The following is a 16,212-nucleotide window of genomic DNA, read 5'->3' on the forward strand; positions in this document are numbered from 1 at the left end:
GCAAAGAATCATGAAAGGTGATTCATGTTTTTATTCCATGGATTCAGTGTTTCCAGCCTTCAGTTTGCAACCCACCCACGAAATTTCCACCGTTGTGTGGTTCCACCAACTGCTACCATATATTTAATGCTATTATTTAAATGGATTGATTTTTCACTTCAACAAATTTATTCTAATTTATTCTAAAAGAAAGTTTTATAAATTTATTCTAAAAGAAAGTTTTAAAGCACCACCATATATTTAAAAATACTCTTTCTTAAAGTGAATTGTAATAAACATGTAACTGTTAAATTAAAACTACATCAAAACCAGATTTGTCCATGTACCATATGGTGTGCACCTTGTGGATCACTGTACCTGAAATTGGCCATAGCACGGACCGTGAAGAGGGGATGCATTTGGTGTTAGAGTCTTCAGTCTCACTTTCTGGGCCCCTGGTCCTGGCTTGTACCCCTATTTGGTGGTCTTTCCTGTATACCCCTCTGGGTATGCATTCCCAGAATGTTATTCTAAGAAAGTGCTCAATGAGGGGTAGCCATTATTATGATTATCTGGTCTGGTAAACTAAACAGTGTTGAGGCTTATACAGCGTCTTTCCTTGGCAGAGGTCACCCCAGGAGCAGAGCCTCAGGTTTACAAGTTCATGAGCGCATTTTGGTCAGCCCACAGAGGCCAGGTCGACAGAAGCACTCTCTGCAAAGTCACAGGAGACTGGCGAATTCACAGAGTCGCAGCGAGAAACAGAATGGCCAAGATGCTTGTGTCGGTTCTGCAGAGAATTCTCATGGAAGGAGATTCTACTTGGGCAACCAAAGTCATATCAGAAAAACACATGTTAGTGGGATCAAAGTATAGGGAATTATTGTAGCCCAAGGCGAGATGCTGCTTTTACACTTATTACCACTACTGTGACCTTGGGTGAATTTCTTAACTTCTCCATGTCTCAGTGCTCCCTCTCTAAGACAGAATATTACTTTTATCTTCTTCAGGGAACTGTGAAGATTACATGAGGACAGTTGTAGGAATGTGTTCAGTCCTCTCCTTGCGGTGATGCTGGTTATGGCGTTGGTGATAATGTCGTGCTGTCATTCAGGTAAGCCTAGGGGTCCCCACTCAGGACCTCCATTACACAGAGTTGGAAACTCACCAATGAAATCTTTGCCCCAACTCTCTCCTCTCAGCCACCATGGTTTCTATTACATGACTTCTCAAACACAAACAAGCTAGATTTGAAAATACCCATTGAAGAACATTTAATCCAACTTTTATTATTTGTCCCAGATGTGTGGCCTAGGAAAACATAGTTAACCTCTCTAAGCCTCTCCTTTCTCATCAACAAAAATGGGGATCTTTTGCAGAGGAGGAAGCTTTTTGGCACTCCTTAAATCCTGCTTTATAGGTGGTAGGTTCATCTACATATATATAAGACTGACTTTAAGTCAAATCATCTTATCCACGTATAAAATATGTATCTTCCCTCTCTCTCACCATCGCATTCAAAGCCTATAAAAATAGTGCACTTGTGGGCACCTGGGTGGCTCAGTCGTTAAGCGTGTCTGCCTTCGGCTCAGGTCACGGTCCCAGGGCCCCGGGATCGAGCCCCGCATCAGGCTCCCTGCTCTGCGGGAAGCCTGCTTCTCCCTCTCCCACTCCCCCTGCTTGTGTTCCCTCTCTCACTGTGTCTCTCTCTGTCAAATAAATAAATAAAATCTTAAAAAAAAAAAATAGTGCACTTGAAAATCACCACAACAATGGGATTCTTTCGTTTTCATGGATTCCTTCTTAGAAGCATAGTCTTCTCTAAGGGTTCTGGTAACTTGTGGTGGCCCCATGCATTGCTTTAATTTCTGTAAGATGATATAGCAGCAAATGATAGAGGACGTAAAATATCTTATCCTATGACACAGTTATCCCACATGCAGTACTAGATCATAAGGAGCTGATTTTAAAAAGGAGACAGTTTTATGTTAGGTATAGTACTATTTTTCAGTGTTCTCACCATACCTGGAAACAACCTGAAAGCCAAAGAATAGAGGATAAGTTCATCAATTTATTCAGGTACATAGAATAGATAAGTATATCTCCAAAGTGAACTAATTTGATCATGACAAAAATCATATGCATGAGAAAATGATTACTTTGGAGACCACATAGATATGTAGAAATGTATCTCTAGAAGAACAAATGAAGAAAGTAGAATATAAAATTGTCATGCATTATGATTATAATTACATGAAATTTATGTCTACACAAGAGCAAAGGTCATTCCCACAGATATTGTAAGTTGATGTCTTAGGCAAAAGAGTCACAGAGAACTCTTGGGTGTAATTATTTTATTAATTTTTTAAAAATAGTGTGGGGATATGAATGTTTGCTGCTCTGTCTCTTGTGATTAATCAAAGTGGATTTAACTGATTCTAATCTGTCCTCATTCTTTGCTGTTAATGGCTGCCTGAGCTCAGTGCTGGACCCGAGGTCTTCTGTGTTGGTACACCAAGCACCTTTCCACCAAAGCACGGAGTAGGATGATTCCAAAGTATCCCCAGAAGAGGGATGCTTGTCTATAAGATGTCAACAAGAACCCCTCTCTTGAACTCTGTATGTTCAAGTCTCTACTCCTCACATAGGCCAAGCTCTTTCCTAACTCAGATTCTTTACACTGTCAGTATCCTCTGCCTGAAATGCTTTTCCCCATTTCTTCATATCGCTGGATCTTTCTCATCCTTCAGGCCCCAGCCTGGATATAAATTCCTTCTCTGGCCACCTTTCTTCCCAACTCAGCCCCAATTACTGCTTAGTCTCTCCACAGAACCTACCACCATCTATATCTGCCCCATGTATTTATATACTTCCTTGTTGTCTGCCTTCTCCCCTAGCATGTAAGCTGGGGAGGGCAGACACCTTTCCTCTGTCACTTACCACTGTACTCCTAGCACCTAGCCCAGAGCCTGGCACATAGTAGATGCTAAGAAACATTTGCTGAACAAATGAATGAATCTTTATATACCAAAAAAGAAATGTTTCCTTGATACAGTGTTAGGTTTAAAATAATAATAATAATAATAACTTTGGCACAAATAGATATAGTTTGGGGGGGGAAAGTCCTATATTTGAATTTTCTATAATAAGCAGGTATAATTTCTGTGACTTTTTGAATATCAAAAAAGGAAAATATCATGAGAAGCTTGCTTATAAATACCTTTACGTTAGTGAGAATTATATGACAACATAAGACTTTGGATCAGGTTCTTATGTAATTAAAATACTGACAAATTTACTGAAATTTCAAGGACCTGAGCAGACATTGGATCTAAAAAGGGAATCCAAGGGGGAGACAAACCACAAGAGATTATGGACTCTGAGAAACAAACTGAGGGTTCTAGAGGGGAGGGGGTGGGGGGATGGGTTAGCCTGGTGATGGGTATTAAAGAGGGCATGTATTGAATGGAGCACTGGGTGTTATATGCAAACAATGAATCATGGAACACTACATCAAAAACTAATGATGTAATGTATGGTGACTAACATAACATAATAAAATAAAATAAAATAAAAAGTGAATTTTATATCCATGGAAAACCATTTCAGAGCTTCTATTTCTGTCCCTGGATCACTTTAGGTGAAGACCCACAGTGTCATGAAGTCAAACCCAGACTGACCTCTGAATGAAAATTAGGTCCTGGAAGATTTACTTTTTCAGTCAGCCTAATACCTCTTGAAGTAGAAGAATTTATTACTAGTTGGTTAAGAAAATGGAGAGATGAGGATTTACTCTTTGGTGCATGAAAGCTTGAGAAGAGCTTTAAAATGGTTTTCTGCGGGGTTCATTTCTGAGTTTAATGAAGATGTCCTATTGTACGTGGACCTCATACCTAAGACACTGAGCTCTTGGGCTTTCCAGTTAAACCTTTCTTCCAGACCGGCATTCCAGACATTTACAGTATTGCTCTGTGGCCTATTTTTATTGCAAAGACTGGTTGACGGACACACCAGTCCCTGAACAGTAGGAATCAATTTAAATTTTTTTTTTAAGATTTTTTTTTAATTTATTTATTTGAGAGAGAGAGAATGAGAGAGAACACATGAGAGGGGATAGGGTCGGAGGGCAAAGCAGACTCCCTGCCGAGCAGGGAGCCCGATGCGGGACTCGATCCAGGGACTCCAGGATCATGACCTGAGCCGAAGGCAGTCGCTTAACCAACTGAGCCACCCAGGCGCCCTGAATCAATTTAATTTTAATGTGGGAGTATTTGCTTCCAAAACAAAAACTCTTCTATCCACTGGCTTTCTCCTTAAAACATCAACATCACATCACAAAGGCAAAGTCAATTCACAAAGAAAATCCATTAAGGTGGACATTGAAACCGCACATTTTTGGCCTTGAGGGGCCTGAACTGCAAAGTACTTCGCTTTGGATCCTTACTTCCCTTGGCCTTGCTACATATGGCCCACATTTTTTAGCTCCCCGATGCTCTTCTGAATTCAATTTGACTTTTGTGACCTCTGTTTGTTCCCTGGGGATTTACTGACCACTTACTGTGTGCCCTGCACTGTTCTAGGTGTTTGTTGGTGATGCAGTGATGAGCAAGGTCCTCCAGTGGATGCACAGACAGAAAATAAACAGGGAAGCACATCAATAAATAATAAATATGTGCAGATGCTGATGTATTGACGTATTTATGTACTTAGAAAAGAAAAAAAACAAAACAGGATCCCGAGAAAATATTTAAACAGACAGAAACAATAAAGAACCAGCCCTGCAAAAAGCCTGGGGTGCTCCTGACCACAAGAATAACAAATGCAAGGACCCTGCACTTGCATGCTCCGGAGAGTGAGCACCCCCAAGTGTACCCCTTACTTGCCTTACTCCAATTCTGGCCGTGTCCAAAGGCCCTAGAGGAAGCGTGAGCTTGGAGTGTTCGAGGCTCAGAAAGAAGGCAGATGTGGTAGAAGCCTGCTGGATAAAGGGATTGTGGTGTGAAATGAAATAGGAAAGGCAAGTAGGGACCCCTGGATGAAGAGTCTTATAGGCTATAGCTGAGGATTTAGTTAAATACTCTAAAACAGCCATGGAAGGCTTTAAAGTTGGGAGTAAGCCCAGATTTATCATTTTAAAAGATCATTCTAGATGTTCTAGATGGATAATAAATTGTACGGAGCCTCAAGTGTCAGCGAACGCCCAGCCAGAAGGCAACTCAATCATGCAGGAATGAGATGGAGAGACTATAACTGATGAAAATCTCAAGCAAAAATGCTCAGGTAGCTTTAAGAATATTATTGGCAAAGAGTTTAGCTGTAGAGGGGAAGGAAGGGTAAGACAGTGAGGAGGAAAAAAGAGAACAGAGTGCTTTGTTCTAAAAAGAGTGTGTGTGTGTGTTGGGGGGTAGAGGGCTGGCCCACCTGCTGGTTCCTACATGTGCCTCTCTGACCCAACTCTTAAAATTCCAACCTTCTGAAGCTGCTTCTTCCTCTTTCAAGACTGGGCCATGAACTTCTACCTCCAGGGCATCTTGTTTACTTACTCTTACACCAAGGACTCTTCTTTTTGAAGTTCTTTTCAACTTGCTTTGTTCTCTAGTCTTTTGGAATTGAGCCCTGTTCTGTTAGGGGTTCATTTGTGTAACTCTAACCTCTCCAATGGTACCTATCCCTCATGTCCTTGCTCTTTCCCTCCTTTTCTTCCACAAATAATGAATGAGTGAGTAGTATTTGCCAGGCTTCTTACAGACACTGGTGATGCCATCTTTACCAAATTGGGTGCTGGACCTCATAATGCTTATTATAATCTAAAGGAGGGTGGGGGAATTACATTAGCACAATAATCACTTTAATAAATGGGTAATTGCAACTCTGGGATGTGCTCTGAAGAGAGGGTAGGTATGGCTAAGGCAGAGGATAACAGGAGTAGATGACCTAGTCCAGAGAAATCAGGGAAGGCTTTCCAAGCAAGTGACATTCAAAATGGGGGCCTTAAAGTTGAAGGAAATCTAATGTAGTTGGATCCCAGAGAGATGGGAGAAAAAGGGACATGAGCTGATATGGAGGATGGCCTGTGATAGATTCTGGGGCTGGGGCTGAGAGGGTACAGGAGACCATTAGGAGGTGGTAGCAGTCCCAGGTGAGAGATGCTGGCAGCTTTTATGGGGAAGGTGACCATAGAAAATGGAGAGAAGATGCTAGAGGAACTTCAGGAGACAAAAGCTTGCCACAACTCTCATTTCTTTTTGAGCACATAGTGGGGCTCCCTGAGCAATGAAGACAAAGATTTGTCCTGGACTATGTGTGGAAATGATAGAGCTCACGGCATGTGTCACTGCAGAAGATCCATGCCCTGGCTTGCTGATTTTCAGGACCGCCCTTTCCATTGAGGACTTCAGAGCAAGAAGGCATTGCACACTCTGCAATAACCCGGGGGAGGCCACAACTCCCTATGGGTCATGGGTCGCTACTGCTAATGGTAATAAGCACCATTTATCGGTGGGGGGGTGTAGGCCTTAGAGATATATGGCAGTTATTTAAATTCTTCCAACACAGAAGTTACTGAAATTTTCTTTGCCTCTGCTACCTGCTCTGTAAATTAGGGTAATAGTACTTCCTAATTTATAGGGTGGTGGTAAGGATTAGATGAAATAATCCACATTTAGCACAGTGACTGATACCTAGTAAGTGTTAAGTAAATATTAGTTACTATTATTATTGGAATAATGGTAACCTCCCTCTCATTAAAAGGAAGCAAGATGAAGACGGAATGTTTAATCATTACAAAAAATGTAAATAGCTTTATATAGAGTCACACAGCCTTAAGCAACTTACGCAAAGCTGCATAGCTTATAAGTGGGGAGCCGGTCTTCGACCCAGATGTGCCTGACACCTGAAGCTATGTCTTTGACTGACGTGCAAGGAAAAGCGAAGAAAAAGCAAGGAAAGGGGACCATCTCCCCATCTGCCATCTTTAATTTAAGAAGGATGCATATTCCAAGAGATGTTTCTGCTGCTAGATCAGACCGCAGGCTAACGGGAAGAGACCGTGCGGAGTGGAGACCCTTGACCAGACACTGACTAGCACGTGGCCTTGACGGTTCATCCTGCCCCACATACATGGAATGGCTCCCACACACTTGTGAGCAGCACAAGCTTGATCCCAAAGGTGCAGAGACATTAAAACAGGGAAAGCTTTGCGGTTCTCCTGAGGGTCCTTCCGAAGACTGAAGTGCGACCAGTACGGCCAAGCTTCTCACATGCCTCTCTCATGAAATACTCAACATCGCCTGAGGTAGGTAGGATCAGGGTCCTCACTTTACAAATAGCAAACAGAGGCTTAAAGAGGTTAAATACCTTGCTTGAGATCCACATCCAGAAAGTGATAGAGCCGGAATTTGAATCCAGCTCTAGCTGGCTATACCGGCCTCACCAGTCAGTGATGCTTGTCCCCATCTATGCTGCCCCTTCCCTCCCGTGCTTACTGGGAGGACCCAAGGCCCTCCATTTCTCTTTGACCCCTGGAAAGGATCTGGTCTCACTCATGAGCAACGAGGCATGTTGCCCAGCTGGTAATCACCTCTCTGGACATCATTTGCTTATAAAGCTGCCCAGCGGTGTGTCGGAGTTGGCTTGCTGTGGCCCATGGGGGCTGATGGTTAAATTTCGAGGAATTTTGGGAGCCAGTAGATATCACAACGGTAGTTTGAAATGGGCCATGATGGGAGTATTTACACCAGAGAAATCAGCAAACACTATGCATTGGGGCTCCCTGATACCCTCCGCCGCCACGACCAGCACAGAGTTTTAAACCTTTACCAGCACACTATGGGGCCCTGATCTCACTGTCCTCCGCTAAAGAATGCCAGGCATCACAGACCACTTTGCAAAGAAACTGGCAGGCACACGGTGGGGTCTGCAAGTACGCCCGCCAGTGAGCCAGGACCTGCCAACTGCAGGCCTCTTTCTGGCCCACTGCAGCACGGTGAGGGTGCTTCCTGGCTCCCCAGAAGACGCTTGCACATTTCACTACCAGACACCAGAACCAAATCCGTGTTAAAATAAGAGGCTCCATCGGGATGGACGTTTAGACATATGGATATTTAAAGTTAGAAAAAACATACTTTATTTGCAGGATTACAGGATTTTTTTCTGAGCAGGTAGGATTATTTTTCATACGATGTCATAAATCCACAGAATTTTAAAACTGCAAGGAACATAATTTTACAGGTAAGAAAAGAGAAAAAGAAGCTGTGACCCCGAGAGGGACAGTGGTTGGCTCAGCATCCCACATTGCATCATGCATACATGTCTCTCTCCACAGACTTGGCATTTAGTCACTGAATAGAAAGAATCCAGGCCCCTGATGTTAGCCTGACTTTGAAGAATACTTTACTGTTTTCCTTCATTTGAAAATGAATATGTTATGCCACCCTGCTTGCTCCTTCGGAGACATGATGATGATACAAATAATGGCTACTTTTTACTAGGTGCTTACTAGGTGGCAGGGCTTATGCTAAGTACTTCATAATTAAGTTGAACTCTATGAAATTGCTAATATCTGGCCTTTTTATTTTTTAAAGATTTGATTTATTTATTTGACAGAGAGAGACAGTGAGAGAGGGAACACAAGCAGGGGGAGTGGGAGAGGGAGAAGCAGGCTTCCCGCAGAGCAGGGAGCCCAATGCGGGGCTCCATCTCAGGAGCCTGGGATCATGACCTGAGCCGAAGGCAGACGCCCAACGACTGAGCCACCCAGGTGCCCCAATATCTGGCCTTTTTTAATCTACTGAGTAGTAATTTCAAATAGTTCAGTCTAAATGCATTCTATCTGTTAATCTTTACCATATTCTCATGAAATGAGTACTATTATCACACCCACTTCACAGATGATAAGACTAAGGCTTTAATTTTTTTTTTTAAAGATTTTATTTATTTATTTGACAGAGAGAGAGATCACAAGTAGGCAGACAGGCAGGCAGAGGGAGAGGGAGAAGCAGGCTCCCTGCTGAGCACAGAGCCCGATGTGGGGCTCGATCCCAGGACCCTGGGATCATGACCTGAGCCGAAGGCAGATGCTTAACCATCTGAGCCACCCAGGCGTCCCAAGGCTTTAATTTTTTTTAAAAACGTTTCTTCCCATAAGCGTTCTGCTGTTGTTACCTATAGGTGATATACAGTGCACATTTGTGTGCAAATCAATGGCTCAAAACAATGGAACATACATAGGGTATGAATAGTAATAGCTCACATACCTTACTTTCTCAGTGACCTTGGATAAATTTCTAACCAATGATTTTTATATTTGAAGAAATGCTTTTATCAATGTTGTATATGAATATAAACCATAGGCATTAGAACACAAAAAATTTGATGTTTGTGCACTATGTATCTGCTATATCCCATATAGAAATGTTAGGAACTACAGCTTAAGGTTCCCCAGAATTAAGTGCCCCGGAATTTTTTTTATAATACTTAAATGAATAAGTGAGGGGCACCTGGATGGTTCAGTTGGTTAAGCGTCTGCCTTCGGCTCAGGTCGTGATCCCAAGGTCCTGGGATTGAGCCCTGCATGGGGTTCCCTGCTCAGCAGACAGCCTGCTTCTCCCTCTGCCCCTCCCTCTGCTTGTGCTTTCTCTCTCTTCCTCTCTCTCTCAAATAAATAAATAAAATTAAAAAAAAATAAATGAATAAGGGAGTGATTTTACAACATTGCCTATATGCAAATTATAACCAACAAAATTCGGAATCAAGACCATTTGGTCGTGTGATTATTTGCAAATAATATTGTACTAAATTCACAACCAAACAGCCCACAAACAGCAACACTGCTCAAAAATAATCAGTACTAACTAAAGCTGATGATACCTGGAAAACAAATGTCAGGAAAACGAATTGGAGAGAGCTATAAAATGGGCTTTGAAAAAAATATTTAAAAGAAATGGCTGCTCTTTCAATATGAAACAAGAAGTTCTAATATCACAGGAAGAGAGAAAATTGACTGATGCCATGTGATTTATCAGCTGTGTATGATAAGTCCTCCAAGTTGACTGCTAACCCTCTGTTAACTTAGTCAATAAATAATTACTGAGTATCTAGCAAAGGGGCCCTGTCCAAAAATAATTCCATATGCCTTCAGATTGATTACTGATTGTTTTCAATACGAGTCTGCTGAAGATGAGCATGTCTGACCCTCTAAAGAAGAAGCAGTCTGATTTCACCTGCAACATCCATAGGCTTCATACCCAGCCTGGCCTCCTTCAGGGCTCTATTTCATTGAACACTTTAAAGCCTGCTCTCAAAAGATTCCAAACTCATGCCGAAACCTACCAAGTCAGATCCCAACAAGGAATGGGGATGCCTTTGTCTCTCAGTGACCACCAAGCACCTAATGTTACTTCCCCTACAGTAACATATCAGTGAAAACCCCTGCTTTCCCTCCCTAATGATGGAAAAAAATAATACAATGACATAGTAAGAAGTCACACACATGCTTTGAAAATTTGCTGAGAAGGGCTCAGCAGGTGCTGGAATTTTTAAAGAAGAAAGGAATGTTGTAGGTAGTATTTCCAGATCTTTCATGTTGGAAAGAAAGAATCTGATGCAAAAGGTAGAGACATTTGCCCAGGCTCAGTCACCTAGAGAGGAGTAGAGTTTGGTCTAATAACAGTATTATTATCAGTGATAATAAGAGCAACAGGAACAATCGTAACATTATCACTGATGTTGTGGAATATAAGAATATCTCTAGGTATATAAAAAGACTGACCTAGCTAAACAGCTGTACTCTTCTGGATAAGAACCCCTGGTCTATACTGTATAACACTCTGACAGCCCCTGTCTCCTGCTAAGTTTTCCAAGGGATAAAGAGGTTTACCATTGGACCTTGCAAATTTTAGATAATTAAATGCCCGGGGAATATTATTCCAAGATATTAAGTGAGTAATGACCATTGGGACAAATAGAATTAAATTAATAAAAACACTGACACTGAACTTATCACTTAACCATTCCAAGTATCAGTTTTCCCCACTATAAATTAAGGAAACTGGGCTAGATCATCCATCCCTTAAGTCCCATTAAATGCTAATATTTTATTAATCTATGTCCCATAAAATCTAGTATATTTCAGATGAAGTTCATATTCTATCCAATCATAACATTTGCCACATAAAATATTATAATTTTAAAATTAAACTTAAACTTGCAGGAAAAAAAACCACTAATGAATATTAAACTTATTCTTTTGCAGATTTTAGAACTAAAACCACCTAATACAACCACCCCACCTCTGGACTTTTTTCCACATTCTCTTCTGATGACTCTTATTGTTATTTAACAAGCATGTCTGTGCCTCCTTTGGCTTTACTTTACTCCACGTATATCTTCATAATTCAGCCCACTCTAAATAAAAAAAATACTGTTTAAAAAAAGACAAGACAAAGTGCTCACATACCCCATGACGGTTCTCAAAGTACGCCAGGCTGGTTTTGGTTAAAACAAAGAAACGGACTTTGAAGTTTGAGGGAGAAGTTCTTCTTTTTTGTTGCGATTTCTTGATGAGCTGTTCCTCCAGGAGGATAAAGTTGTTCATGATCCAATTCTTGGGAAGTGATGCACCTTGGGCATCACCCCGTGGTACGGCCAGTGGAAACTGCTTCGGGCACGAGGCACACACTCGGGAGGCAGTTGATTTTCAGAGAGCTGTTAAAAGGCCTCTTGCCTCCAGCGTTATCTTTCGATCAGTGTTCAGTCAACAATGTGGAGCTTCTCCTCTGATGTCAAAGGCTATAACCACATCCTTTCGAAATTCACAAAACCAAGAGACGTATGTAAAATCTATACATACCCTTTGCCGTATGGTTTGGAAATGATATATGAAGACAGACTCAAAATGATAAGAAGTATTAGAGTTTCATCTTTACAGTCCTTGGGTTAGCCCGGCTGAAAGTTAAGGCATGTTGCGCACGGGGGTGGAGGGACACAGGCTCTGGAGCCAATGGGTATAGTTTTTGTGTTAGTTTCTTCTTGCTGCTGTAACAAATTATCATAAATTCAGTGGCTCACAGTTTATTATCTTATAATTCTGCAGTTCAGAAGTCCCAAATGGGTCTCATTGGGCTAACATTCAGGTTTCAGCAGGCCTACAATCTTTTCTGGAGGATCCCTAGGGTAGAATCTCTTTCCTCGCCCTCTCAGCTTCTAGGACCACCTGTATTCCTTGGCTCTTGATTTCCTTCTTCCATCTTCAAAGCCAACAACAGCTGGTCAAGTTCTCTCACCTTATACAACCGTACGCTCTTCTGTCTCCCTCTTCCAAATTTAAGGACCCTTGAGCTTACTTACCCTGGGCCTGCCGAGATAATCTAAAATAATCACCCTATATTAAGGTCAGTTTATTGCAACCTTAATTCCATCTTCTACCTTAATTCCCCTTTGCCATGTAACCTAACACATTCACAGGTTCCAGGGATTGGGCATCAACATTTTTAGGGGATCCATTATTCTATCTACCACAGTGTGAATTCTGGCTCCACCACCTAACTAGCTGTGAGACTCTAGGCAAATTACTCAAGAGCTCTGAGCCTCAGGTTTTTCATCTGTGAAAGGGGATAACAGTGTCCCTATACAAGGCACTGCAGGGTTGCTCTCTGGTTTCCTTGCCAGTCTCATTTCACAGCTTGCTCACCCATTCTTACTCCAGCCCCCATGCATGCCCCTTACACCACTTCGAACATCTGCTTGTTTTGCCTCAAAACAGCTTCTCTCCCCTGCTTTGCCTGCTTTAACTCTAAATTATACTGCAAGTCTTAGCCTGCATGTCACTTCCTCAGGAAGCCTTCCAGGCTTTCCTAAGTCAAATTTGCCAATTATATGCAGATGATCCCTTATACCTTTCTCTTGATACCCATTATGACAGTTGTCATTGTACATCTGGAGGGTGATTTTTGCATTAGTGTTTCTCTTCCCCACTATTCTAGATGCTCCATGATGGTAAGGACTATGTGTGGTTTTGCTCACTGTTATATATTCAGCAACAATCACAATGCCTGGTGCATATAAAGGTTGTTAAAAAAAAATGCATCAAATGAATAATCATCAAACTGGGTTAGACAGTTAAAAGAGACAATGACCATAAAACACTTAAGAGAAATATATTGAAGTTTATTGTTTTTTAAAATTTAAATGAAAGCCCATAGGAGTTACAAATAGATGATTACTTTCCTATCCTAAAACTTAGTGGAAGAGCAGAAAACAAGTATGAATGGCATAAAAAAACAAAGCATGTTTGGGCTTTGAGATAAAGAAACTTGTGTTGGAATCCCATTTCTGTTATTTACTAAGTTACTTCTCTTTGAGTAAGCTACTTACTCTCTCTGATCCTTAGTCTTCTTGTAGCCTCCTTTTGAGGACTGAATCCCATAAACTCTGAATGGTGGGTGCTAGTCACATATCTTGCCTTAGAAATAGCACATGGTTGAAGTATAATATGTGAGCCTTACTTCTGGCATGAAGTAAATAACCAAGAAATATCAGTGGAAGCAGAGATAGTGTATACTGGACAGGGATAAATAATGAAACAAAATAATCGTTATTGCTGGATAGGAGAGCAACCATCTAAACTTTTCTGTTTTGAATGTAAATTATCAGACTACAGCTTAATTTTGTTTCATATGATGGATGCTCCAGCATAGTCAAGACACTCAAGAGGGTGGGGAAGGGGGATACTTTACATGATCCCCTCTCCCACATTCTGAGGTTTTAAGACATGTGTGGAAATACACTGCTAAAAGATGTAGTATTTTTTTTCCTCTCTGAATATGGGCTTGAGGCAAGGAATGCTGTTTTCCCTAAACAGCTACTCCCCCCGCCCCTTCCTTCTGAGTAACTGACTTCCTAAAGCTTATCTGGGCATATGGCTTCCAGAATAAAAGCTACATTTTTCAGTCACAAGACTATTTTTTAGCCAACAGAACATAGCAGATGTGATGAGTGCAACTTCCAGGGGATGTCCTTAATGGCCGTCATCATACTCTTTTCCTTCTCTTTTTCTTCCTTCCTACTGACTAGAATGTGGATATGATGGTTGGAGCTGGAGGAGCTATTTTATATCATGAGGTGAAAAGTGCACGTTGAGGACAACAGAGGGTAAGGTAGAAAGAGCCGTATTTCCTAATAACCTTGGATCCTCCATGCCAGCGTGGAATAAACTTTCTTTTTTAACATAAAGAGAAATAAAACTACATTTTCTAAGCCTCTGTTATTTTGAAGTTGTCACTAACACCAAATCTAGTGTTAACTAATGTAGTACTATATTTCAAAATCGACTGTAAACCCCTTTGAGAAGGGTAGATTTATACCTATTTGGTTCAGGTTGAAAGATTTACTGACTTCACAAAGTGTTCTCATCTGGGAAAGCAAAATATCATCAGTAACTGTTGTAATAGATGCCTTTCATTTGCCAGGTCTTCATGAAGTGCAATCATAAGTAATTTTATTCTTTCTCATAATACACTCAAGCCCACTCACTGGGATTTGTCTTTGTCCTCACCTAAATGTAACCTTCAGAGGCCCAATATTTTCTCATAACTTTCAGAAAACATTCATAAAAATACATAATCCCTTTGTTTTGTTATGTTTTGAGATTTTATTTATTTATTTATTTGAGAGAGTGAAAGAGTGTGTGTGAGCAGGGGGAGGGGCAGAGGGAGAGAGAGAATCCCAAACAGACATGCTGAGCACTGAGTGCAGAGCCTGATGCAGGGCTCAACCCCAGGACTCCGAGATCATGACCTGAGCCTAAACCAAAAACTGGATGCTCAACCGCCTGAGTCATCCAGGTGTCCCCCTTTGTTTTGGTTCTTAAAAGTCCAATTCACAGGGGCTAAATTCAAGAAGTTCCCCCTTGTCAAAGATGGAACAATTTGGGCATCAAAAAGAACAGTAACCACGATGAATTGAAGAACAGCCAAATGTTAAAATCATGAGTTCATAAGATGCTTAAAAAAAAAAAAAACTCAACCTATTGATCACTTTTGTAGGATGCTGGAGAACCAATTTATTATTCTGAAAACCAGAAAACAAAGAGAAAGAATAAAACATGTCTCCTGTCTTTCTTGAAGAACTGTATCTCGGTTTAGTATTTGAATATTTAATAAGGGAAAGTCTTTCTTTAGAGGAGAATATCAACTAATACATGAAGAGGGAGTGATAGAATACAGCCATCGTGCAATCCCAATGACACAATGGATTTAGGCAACAATCATCAGGGGCTGCTAAAATCATTATGTGAAAAGCCAACAGGAAAATTTATAGTTTATACATTCACTTGATAACACTGTAATGTACTGATGAATCTTAACATCACAGAAAGAGAGACAACTAGACATATTATGTTTCCTGATGTGATGCAATAGGAAGTACACAAAACCACCTACGCAGAAGTCTTACCAAAAAGAAAAAAAAACTCAGACCCAAATCTCAAACCTCTAGATCTAAATCCAAGCTTGCAGGAAATATAGGAGATAAAGGAACATGACAAATGACATAGAGAAATGCAATTGGATGAGTCCAGAATACACAAAACACTGAAGACAAGTGACCCTGTGTCTGCCACAAATAAGTCAGAGAAAGAATCTGTAGATTAAAAGATTTAAGAGGCATATCAAGCATGTGATGGTTTTGTTTCGATTTAGGTTCAACAAACCAATTGTAAAAGTCATTGAGACAACTGGGAAATCTGAACATTAACTGCATATTTGATGATTAATAATTAATTTTTAGGGTGTGATAATGGCCCTGTTACATGTTCTCATTTTGCACAGAAACATACTGAAATAATTATTTATAAAATAATAAAATGCTCGGGGGAGGAGCAAGATGGCGGAGGAGTAGGAGACCTAAATTTCGTCTGGTCCCAGGAATTCAGCTAGGTAGGGATCAAACCATTCTGAACACCTAAGAACTCAACAGGAGATCGAAGAAAAGAATAGCAGCAACTCTCTGAACAGAAAAGTGACCACTTTCTGGAAGGTAGGACGTGTGGAGAAGTGAATCCGAGGCGATATTCGGGAAGATAGATGGCGGGGGAGGGGGCCTCCGTTGGCTGCTACTGGCAAGTGATAGAGCAGCGGAGCACAAAATCAGAAGTTTTAGAAGTCTGCTCCGCTGAGGGACATCGCTCCAGTGGCTAAGCGGGGGCTGGAACCCTTGTGGGACAGTGTGGTCTCAGGA

The 16,212-nt window shown here is 41.1% G+C and overlaps 1 protein-coding gene across 1 annotated transcript in view; it reads right to left on the minus strand.

Annotated features, from left to right (window-relative positions):
* The window catches only part of ITK (IL2 inducible T cell kinase), a 63,690-nt gene extending 51,744 nt beyond the window's left edge, over positions 1-11,946 (minus strand). The window contains exon 1 of the mRNA XM_045902064.3: positions 11,435-11,946. Coding sequence (XP_045758020.1) covers positions 11,435-11,572 — 138 coding nt within the window. The 5' untranslated portion in view covers positions 11,573-11,946. The remainder of the gene's footprint in view (positions 1-11,434) is intronic.
* Between the last annotated feature and the right edge of the window lie 4,266 nt (positions 11,947-16,212).

The sequence above is a fragment of the Mirounga angustirostris genome, unplaced genomic scaffold, assembly GCF_029215605.1.
Source record: "Mirounga angustirostris isolate CCGP_5_RB_7025 unplaced genomic scaffold, mMirAng1.0.hap1 SCAF_7, whole genome shotgun sequence".
Taxonomy (NCBI): Eukaryota; Metazoa; Chordata; class Mammalia; order Carnivora; family Phocidae; genus Mirounga; species Mirounga angustirostris.